Source organism: Glandiceps talaboti, chromosome 16 (genome assembly GCF_964340395.1).
Source record: "Glandiceps talaboti chromosome 16, keGlaTala1.1, whole genome shotgun sequence".
Taxonomy (NCBI): domain Eukaryota; kingdom Metazoa; phylum Hemichordata; class Enteropneusta; family Spengelidae; genus Glandiceps; species Glandiceps talaboti.
This window is the reverse complement of record NC_135564.1, coordinates 1,457,385-1,467,500: the sequence shown is the minus strand read 5'-3', so window position 1 is coordinate 1,467,500 and position 10,116 is coordinate 1,457,385. Positions and strand designations below refer to the sequence as shown.

The 10,116-nt window shown below is 36.4% G+C and overlaps 1 protein-coding gene across 1 annotated transcript in view; it reads left to right on the top strand.

Moving 5' to 3' along the window:
• Window positions 1-7,558, top strand: part of LOC144447657 (cysteine sulfinic acid decarboxylase-like) — a 26,007-nt gene extending 18,449 nt beyond the window's left edge. The window contains exons 2-15 of the mRNA XM_078137733.1: window positions 323-381; window positions 673-810; window positions 1,385-1,510; window positions 2,089-2,179; window positions 2,780-2,886; window positions 3,249-3,367; window positions 3,677-3,756; window positions 4,119-4,173; window positions 4,760-4,876; window positions 5,878-6,021; window positions 6,567-6,778; window positions 6,896-6,947; window positions 7,060-7,149; window positions 7,361-7,558. Coding sequence (XP_077993859.1) covers window positions 342-381; window positions 673-810; window positions 1,385-1,510; window positions 2,089-2,179; window positions 2,780-2,886; window positions 3,249-3,367; window positions 3,677-3,756; window positions 4,119-4,173; window positions 4,760-4,876; window positions 5,878-6,021; window positions 6,567-6,778; window positions 6,896-6,947; window positions 7,060-7,149; window positions 7,361-7,558 — 1,569 coding nt within the window. The 5' untranslated portion in view covers window positions 323-341. The remainder of the gene's footprint in view (window positions 1-322; window positions 382-672; window positions 811-1,384; window positions 1,511-2,088; window positions 2,180-2,779; window positions 2,887-3,248; window positions 3,368-3,676; window positions 3,757-4,118; window positions 4,174-4,759; window positions 4,877-5,877; window positions 6,022-6,566; window positions 6,779-6,895; window positions 6,948-7,059; window positions 7,150-7,360) is intronic.
• The last annotated feature ends 2,558 nt before the right edge of the window (window positions 7,559-10,116 follow it).

The following is a 10,116-nucleotide window of genomic DNA, read 5'->3' as shown; positions in this document are numbered from 1 at the left end:
TGCTTGTATGTCGAGCAAAAATATCGGTGTTGCAGTTCATCGTCAGGATATATGTGCATACGATTTAAAGTCTGACGAGGACAATATCTACCGTTATCTATCATATGTATCTAACGTCTACCGTGGGATTAATGTCCGCCGTGAATCTTGTAATGTAAACGTTGGATGTCTCTTTCTTCCCCGACTCAAAGGACAGACACAGAACGTTCCAAAGGGTAAACATAGCAAATTGATTCCATTTCTTCGCAAGAAAGTTTATTTATTATATAATATATCTGGTGTATACGTTGTACATAGTGACGTTATTTCATCCTAATTACAGATAAATCTTCGACGAAATAATGGCAAGTGAAAATAAGCAAGTAATATCAAGTCTTTATGGTGAGTGAAATTTATCAAACATCTACGGATATGTTACGTGATATGACGATTTTGACACATTTTGATTCAACAGCCGACAACTCAAAATTGTGGTTTCATTTTTCGACGAGATAAGAAAAAAACATTAATTTGTTAATAATTTCATAATTCGTAAGTAATAAAAAGAGTATTAAAGGTAAAATCTGTCATTGCAATGAAGAGAATATCGAGATGCCGACTCTGGTAATTGAAAGCTTAGATTGTCAAATTACCTGTAAGAACTTTTCATTAAGAATGTCTTTTAAAATCCAGATGAGGCAGTCAACTGTGTCGATTTGGATGATAATGACACGAAAAAAGAATTTACAAAAGATCAACGATTTCTCAGAGATGCAACAGATATGATATTTGACGTAGGTGTTGTCAAAGCAACGGATCGTAGATCGAAAGGTAAGCACGTCATCGTAAAGATTAGTTAAGTTTTGCAAGTCTCTCTCTCCTCTATCTCTCTCTCTCTCTCTCTCTCTCTCTCTCTCTCTCTCTCTCTCTCTCTCTCTCTCTCTCTCTCTCAGGCTCTCTCTATCTATCTAAGATATATCGCTGAATCACAAAACATTGAATATACATTTGGGCTTCGTAAGAAGATAAAATTAAAAAAAAAACGTTTCAAACCTTGATTCCAATAGATATATGTACAAAGTAAAATAAACTGCGTTACAGCTGAAGCTGTAGTGTTGTTTGCCAAGTACGGTTCCAAGTTTTTTTTTTGTATGTTTGATCTTCGAACACGAAGCTTTGAACATAAACTTGGCGGACATTGTTGACCAGGTCGAACAATAACACTAAGATTGCTCACATTCGTATATTATATTATATTCATACATGCTTATATCCATATCCGTCCATACAATTTTTTAATATATTTATTAATTAATTTGTTTATGTATTTATTTATCGGTTTGTTTATTTGTTTATATATTTATTGATTTCTTAACTTGTCTCATCGTTTCTTCGTTCCTAATAGTTGTCGATTTCTACCATCCCCATGAATTGAAAGATATGATTGACCTCGAAATCAAGGACAAAGGAGACAGTTCAGACAAATTACTATCACTGTTAAAGGATACATTTAAATACAGTGTATTACCAGGTATGATAACATTGAATAATTTCATAATTGTTGACATCATTAATCTGACCACAGTTCCAAGGTCTGTGATCTGACTGTATTCATCAAAGGATCAGGTTTATAAATGGCGATATATTGCAATTGTTGTCAATGATAACGACATGAATTTCCAATATGGCCAATTTTAAATTGTTGCATGGTGTCATACAGAAGGCTTAATTCTGTCATTCCAATCTTGAATGCAATTGAAATGTTAAAAATTGGCGAAAAGGAAGAATTTTCCATATTATGGTAATGACTTGATAGTCGGCATTCATGATCATTCCAATTCAGGCGAACAATCAGGTCTGACAGCCAAGTTACTGGGCTAATGAAGAATCGGGAAATTACTAAGTTATGGAGAGATTGGGCTAGAAATGGTGTTATTTAAATTTGGTGCTGCAAAAAACGTGGCATTGTAAGGAAATCAAGGTCGTAGATGAAAGACGACAATCGTCTACTTTATAATAAAACCTCGAATCTTTTAGTTTTTAGAGGTATAGTTCGATAATTTCTGACAAATGTAGTACATAGCAACAAACTCTCAATATTGTTTTCAGCAAACCCAAGATTTTTCAATGCGTTATTCGCTGGTCAAGACGTCCATGGTCTAGTCGGTCAATGGCTGACGGATTGCATCAACGTACCAGCGTAAGTAATTTAAAAAGTAATTTTTTACTTTTTAAAATTAATTCCACCTTTTTTTATTTTTTTATTTTTTTGGAGGGTGGGGGAAGTATGCTATGATGGCTACATCGCTTTCTCACGAAGATGCAATTTCGGTATATACCCGATTTACGCAAACGAGGGCATTACAGTCTTGTCGTATTTGATATTGTTGTAAACTCCTATTCTCCTAAAAAGGAGTTTTAGTGGCAACTATCACTAACTCCATTGCTAGAGCCAGAGAAAATACTTCACAACAAATACACACGACACTCCATCGTCGTAATGCACACAATTATACTCCATCGTCGTAATGCACACAATTATACTCCATCGTCGTAAAATACTAGCCTCTTTTATGGCAACGTCTAATTCACTTGAAGGGTCTTTTTCGTTTCATCAACATACCGTAAACAGTGTGTTCAGACTTGCGAGGATGACGATACTGTAATTATAATAGTGATCCAGTTATCGACAGCTTGAGTATTCGTCAAAATTCAAACTTGTATTATTGTATTTATTGTATCTCATGACAGGTTAACGATATAGCTGTATTTTCTTTCTTTTCATATTTTTCACCTCTAGGTACACATATGAAGTAGCCCCTGTGTTTGTACTTATGGAAAATGAAGTTATCAAACGATTACGTGAAAGTATTGGTTATGTCAACGGAGATGGAGTTTTCACCCCAGGTAGATAAAATAATGGTTACCGAGCATAATATTGGTACTTGGCAATAACCTGGAGAATCATATTTGGTAAAGAAAAGACTCCTTAAGTATGTGAGAAATAAAGACGGGTTTGGTGAGAGACTCGACTATATAGTTGAACGCACAGAATTATCAAGTTTGTTCTATACGACGTTTATACTGTCATGTGCCAGTGGATCAACAACCAATGTAATATTGCTAATGTACAGGTGGATTACCGAACAATATGATAATACAACTGTGTTTGTCTACACAGGTGGATCAACAGTTAATATGATGATATTGTATTTCTTTGTACAGGTGAAAACACAACTAATATGCTAATATCATGTTTATATGCACAGGTGGATCAACAGCCAATATGTATGCAATGAACGTGGCCAGGTATAGGAAGTATGGAGAAGAAATAAAAATGAAAGGGATGCATGGTCTACCAAGGATGGCTTTATTCACCTCAGAACATGTAAAGTGATAGGTTTGAAATTCTGACACGGAAATATACGAAATTTAGTTGGTAATTTATATAACACTCAACCATTCAAAGGTAAAAGATTATTGACTGTAATATAGCGATTACACTGGCAATATCTGTCTCGGACCAAAGATAATTAAGAATAGGGTTATTAATACGATATACACCGCAATATTAAAGCTTAATACAGACACTCTTATGTTCTTCAACATGGTATAAGAAACACTTCAAACGTTTTACTAACAACAGTCACATTATATTCTGCTGACATATGAACATGTTCATCTTTTTCATTATCAGTCCCATTACTGGATCAAAAAGGGAGCTGCCTATCTTGGTTTTGGAACGGATAGTGTTACCATGGTGAAATGTGATGAAAGGTACAAAGAAATACAGTTACAACTTCGATATCGTAGAATTGTTCGCGTTTGGCTGAATACTGGTGTGGATGTGTGGGAGGGGGTATGTGTGTGTGCATGTATGTGTGTGTGTGTGTGTGTGTGTGTGTGTGTGTGTGTGTTATTTGGTATATGAGTGTCTTTGAAAGTTGGCAAGATAGTATGCTTGGTTTTTTGTTTGTTAGCGATTTTCTTTGTTGGTTGGTTGGTTGGTTGGTTGGTTGGTTGGTTGGTTGGTTGGTTGGATCAAACGTGGATACCATCGTTGGCCAACTTCTCAGCCACTGTCAGTACAGTTTCTATCAATCTATTGGTAGTTTGACGTTCTTTATCGACATTTACAGAGGGAAGATGCTTGTCAAAGATTTAGAGAAAAAGATTATTGAAGCCAAAGAAAGGGTAAGAATGCAAATGGTAACATTACGAAATTATTCATATTAAGTCACGTGACGAGCTCTCTGGGTATGCACCAATCGCATTCATTAAAATAGTCACATAACCCCCAATGTATTTAATAATGAATTTACTGATCTGTTTTATTGTGTACTTCATCACACAATTAATCAAGATTGTTACCATTGTAATTGACTTGGTCACTTTTTTTTCAAATTCAATCATTGATGTGAAGAGTTTTCAAACCACAGGTCCCCACAGATTTAAACATCGACAATTTCGAAGCATTAAACTTATAATAATACGAGAGAGCTTTTTACGTAGGTGTTGTAGAACATAAACACATATAAATCAATGTTTGGAATAAAACTTGAATGAAGAATTCAAAGACTTTAATTCTTGACTGAGTAGAAATTATAGATTCATGAGTGTTCTGGTTCTGTCGATATTATTAAGTATTTGGTGATGAATCGTAAAACATAAAATATTTGTTGTAGCTATGATGACTGTGGCATTTCTTTCATAAGATGAATTTAGTTACAAATTGATGTAAGTTAGAAATTATCAATAAAACCCGTTTATTTCTAAACAGGGCGACGTCCCTCTCTTCGTAAACGCAACTGGAGGTACGACCGTATTTGGTGCCTTTGATCCAATTGACGACATAGCTGATATATGCGAGAAGTATGAACTATGGCTTCATGTTGATGTAAGTACGTTGGGTGGGATAGGGTTATGTATAACTTGGACTGTCATGAATGATTTAAGGATGTATTTATAAATTATTTAACAGAACTATAGTACGCAGTCGCAGTTGCAGACGACATTCATTCGCTACTGTAACACTGTTTATGTCAACATTTTATGTCTCGATTTTTGGAACTTTAATAACATATCATCATCATCATCATCATCATCATCATCATCATCATCATCATCATCATCATCATCATCATCATCATCATCATCATCATCATCATCATCATCCGTCGACCGCAGTCGAGATCTCAGACACTCTGATATGCCACCCTGATTTATCTGCCATTGCTCCTTTCAGTTCCTCCAAACTCAGCCCAGTGTCTCTGCAAATTGTATCTTGGTATGTGAGTGGTTTCCTCCCTTTAGCTGGGCATGGGCAATAACATATACGTTTGTTTATGATGGGTTATGGTATAGTTGTACACAAAATACATTAATATTTTCCCATGAAACTTAAAAAGCATAAATAAAAAAATAGATATACAAAAGTCTGTGGCTGAGATATCAACTAAAAGATCTTCTGTCTAATAAATCATACTGCAGCTATAAATGGAATGGTACCAGTACAGTGGTAAGGTTTAGAATCTGGGTCATTTACAGAGACGTGAACCAACTAAAGGCAGTCTTTTAAAATACTCACGTAAACCTTATTTAGTATCACATATGTATGTATATTGAAATGACTACTAACGTCAACACATCATAGCATAGATAGGTTTATGAATGTCCATTCTCCACAATTACGATTTTGACTGTGCCCTGTAGCTGTAGTTGTCATTCAATTGTTATGCCACTGACCTCAGGGTTACTTGTGTTTCAGTTACTACTGTCAATAAAGCAAAATTAACACAGAAAATTGTCCTGTATTCCTTAAACACCGACTTGTTTGTGTTTGTCCATGTTATCACGACACTTTATTTTAATAGTTTGTCTGTATCATTTCTCTGTTAGGGGTGCTGGGGTGGTTCTGTGTCGTTGTCCAGAAAATGGCGACATCTGTTGAAAGGTGTTGAAAGATCGAACTCCATGTCATGGGACCAACATAAAATGATGGGTGTCCCATTCCAGTGTTCAGTATTACTGCTTCGAGACAATGTAAGTTATCACGACTTTTGCTTAAAAAGAATAAAGTAATATTAGTTATACATATGAATTTAGGAATGAAGGGCATCGCGTGAATTTGCAAGTCGCTCTGACAAAATTGCATTTAATTTCGAAGAGAGAGTGCAGACCGTTTACAGTATAACTGGATTATTTTTTTATAAAACTCCAATATAATGTAATTGGGACTTTAAAAACATCCACATGTGTCTGAAATGTCCCATTAAAAAAAGGTTCAGGATTAAACAAAACTAAATATACAGAATCTCTCTCTCTCTCTCTCTCTCTCTCTCTCTCTCTCTCTCTCTCTCTCTCTCTCTCTCTCTCTCTCTCTCTCCTCTCCCTCCCTCCCCCCTCCCTCCCTCCCTCCCTCCCTCCCTCCCTCCCTCCCTCCTCCTCCCTCCCTCCCCCTCCCTCCCTCCCTCCCTCCCTCCCTCTCTCTCTCTCCCTCTCTCTCTCTCTCTCTCTCTCTCTCTCTCTCTCTCTCTCTCTCTCTCTTCTCTCTCTCTATCTCTCTCTCTCTCTCTCATTCATATTAGATTGGACTATTGCATAACACACATTGTGTAGGTGCTCGTTCTTCTAGCTACATCTTCCAACAGGACAAGTTCTATGACGTTTCCTACGATACAGGTGATAAGGTGGTACAGTGTAATCGTAAAGTTGATGCATGCAAACTCTGGTTGATGTTCAAGGCCAAGGGAAATCTTGGATTTGAAGAAGAAACAAACACTAAGTTTGATAATTCAAGGTACAGCCACAATTAAAATAGCGTTTGGATTTGATAATTCAAATTATTTAACTCGATCTTAAAATCTTGTCGAGGTGGGCTAGTCACCATTATGGTCAAATTATTGTTTTCTTCCAGGTATTTCACACAACTTGTTCGGGAGAGGGAAGGTTTCAAGCTTGTGATAGAAGTAAGTGATTTCCTTTATCTTCTTCTAATTGAATGATTTGTTATTTCGAGTAGTGGTTGATATATTGCCGTATTCTCTTCTACATCCGCATTTTCATGCTTTCTCTCTACAGCCTGAATGTATCAATGTATCATTTTGGTATATTCCACCATGTATACGAGAACTACCCGAGGATGATGATTTCAAAAAGTTACTTGAAAAGGTACGTCTTTATTTGCATTACTTTCTTTCCGTAACAGTCATCTTTTCGGAAAAGACAACAGCAAAGGATCAAGGTGTAGAGAGAGACAAATTATCAAAATGTGGAGGGAGAAAATACTATCAACGAATGATTTGGAACACGTTCCCTGAATTTCACCGAAAATTACCTCAATGAAGCGAACCTCTTGACATTTATTTATTGTTCGACGTAGGTGGCGCCAGTCATCAAGGAGAGAATGGTAAAAGCGGGAACTCTTCTGATCGGCTATCAGCCTCTGCTGGATATCCCAAACTTTTTTAGGATTATCTTTAGTAATCCTAAAACGACGCGACAAGATTTAGAATTTGTCATCGATGAAATTGTACGCCTTGGAAATGATATTACGGTGTCAGATTTACTAAACTATTAGGGCGTGTTACTGATGTCACAAGAGTTGGATACGGACAGAATGGTTGATGAAAGAAATATATTTTTGAATTCGCAAGAAAGAACTAATTATTGATATCCCTGCAATGACCTGGTGTCATTTGATGTTATTAGTTGAGAGAGCACGAAATAGTCTTAAAATGCAACAACAAATCTTGGTATTTTTCATACTAGATAGCATTCGCCGCAGTTTACGGTGCCGTAAAAAGGTTAGTAGTATTACGATGATAGGTACGCAGTGAAAATTATCAATACCGTAAAAAGGTCAGTAGTTTTACGACGATAGGTACACAGTGAAAATTAACAATACCGTAAAAGGGTCAGTAGTTTTACGACGATAGGTACTCTGTGAAAATTAACAATACCGTAAAAGGGCTATAGTTTTACGACGAATACTGGTGAATATTATATAAATATAAATGTAAAACTATGTTTGTTGGAGGAGAGGCGAGAAAAAAGTGTGAGTGTGTTATAATTGAGAAAAATAGGATGAAGTACAAAAGGTATCCGATATATATATATATGTACACGAAAACTGCCATGCAGGGTTGAATCGAGGATTTCATCAACTAATGAGTTGATTTTACTTGTGATCAGTGATTTTCAATGTCAGCTTCAAATGAAATAGTAAGTCACATTTGAAATGTGTTTCAAATAAAAACATAATGTTAGAAAATACCGATGGTTTGTTTTGTCTTGATTGTATAACGTGTCCGAATGATGTATTTTATATGGGTATATGATAATGTCAAACTATACTAAGCTACCTCATGTTATCATGAAAGTAAACGTGTTACTGTGGCAACCAGAGCGGTTTCCTGCATTTGCGAAATATTTTATGTGGTCACATTGCATAGCATTGATGACATATATCTGGATTAGCAAAAGCGAGTACGTTATCTTCCCTTGAAATCGAATTGTATTCTTATACTTTGCCATCATGCCAATCCAAGAGAAGTACATGCACGTGCATTGTAGGCGGTATATAATTACTATACATTGGATGTGAAACACAGAATTGACTACTCCAGAAAGGGAATATTAATTTCACGACTTGAAATCATTTTATACCATGTTGTTGTGTGTTCCTTTCCGTCGAGTGAGTTACCTAATGTAACTGGTGACACGTTCAAACAGGTAAGGACAGTTTATATGTTAAGTTGTGTGGATTTTAAAATAGGGGCGTGTAATATTTCATAGATTTTTGCCTTGAATACCTGGTCTACAGACTAAATATAACAACCTTTTGACTATATATTCCTACCTGTAAAGAAAAAGCTCTTTTTTCAACAACAATCTATGAAATATTACACGCCCCTATGGATTTTAAAGTCGGTTTGATTAGGTTTTTTACCATATGAAATCCCTTTGAAATTACTCGAGATTTTATCTTCATTTACATCACATCACCTTTAATCGAATGGTACTATGGTATAACACTAATTACATTTGGTATACGATGTACCTAATGGTACCTGACAAGTTTGGACAAGCATAAACAACTACGTTTTTTAGTCAGGTAGATATCAAACTTGACTAAGATACGCGCACGTCGTGTCGTTCCGTTCTCTCCTTAGACTGTAAGATACGTCGTGACGTTTCACCCTCACCGGCCTCCTCTAGGGGTTGGCCGATGTTTGAGGGCGCCCCGTCACGGCGTACCTTTATTACAGACTACTCCCTCCTCTGTGGGAGGGGTTGACCGATGTGTGAGGGCGCCCCATTACGGCGTAACTTACAGACTGCATTACAGACCATTACCAAATCTTTTCACTATACGAATGCATCTTTCCTTGATCTTGTGACTAATGGTAAATCATCTATAGGCAAGCTAGCACAAACTAAAACTTTTGATTTCGATCTGTTGGCTATCAAAAACGTTGCCTGTATATACATGTATTCACAAATGCAATATTTCAAACGAATTAAAAGAATGAGGAATTTAACAACAATAAAAGGATTATTCCAGAAAGATCAGCTTTTTATAAACTTTTCGGCCAAGAACTTCATTCTATTGTTGTCTAGCTTTGATCGTCATAGTTTCAGTAATTCAACAATTCATCTGATAAAGATTGTAGATCAATGCATGTGAAGAGAGAGAGAGAGAGAGAGAGAGAGAGAGAGAGAGAGAGAGAGAGAGAGAGAGAGAGAGAGAGAGAGAGAGAGAGAGAGAGAGAGAGAGAGAGAGAGAGAGGGGGGAGAGAAAGGAAGGGAGACAAAATTTGTTTCTGAATTTTTTCACGATAAACAGCTCAGAAAAAATACGTTGCAATTATTACAGAAAGTGACCCAATTGCTTTATCAGGGGTTGAAATGACCCGTACAGCAGATGACTTGTGGACTGGGCCAGGTACTTATAGCCTATAGGTACGCAAGTCTCATTGACGTGATGGTGACAAGGTAATCAATTTGCGCATGCGTACAATTGTCTTTAAAATGATAAATATTCATTAGTACGACCCTATCATTTCGCACGAAAGGTCACCTTTCTATCAGCTGGGTGTAGTGGAATATTCCATAGTTCTTTCCCATTCATTAGCA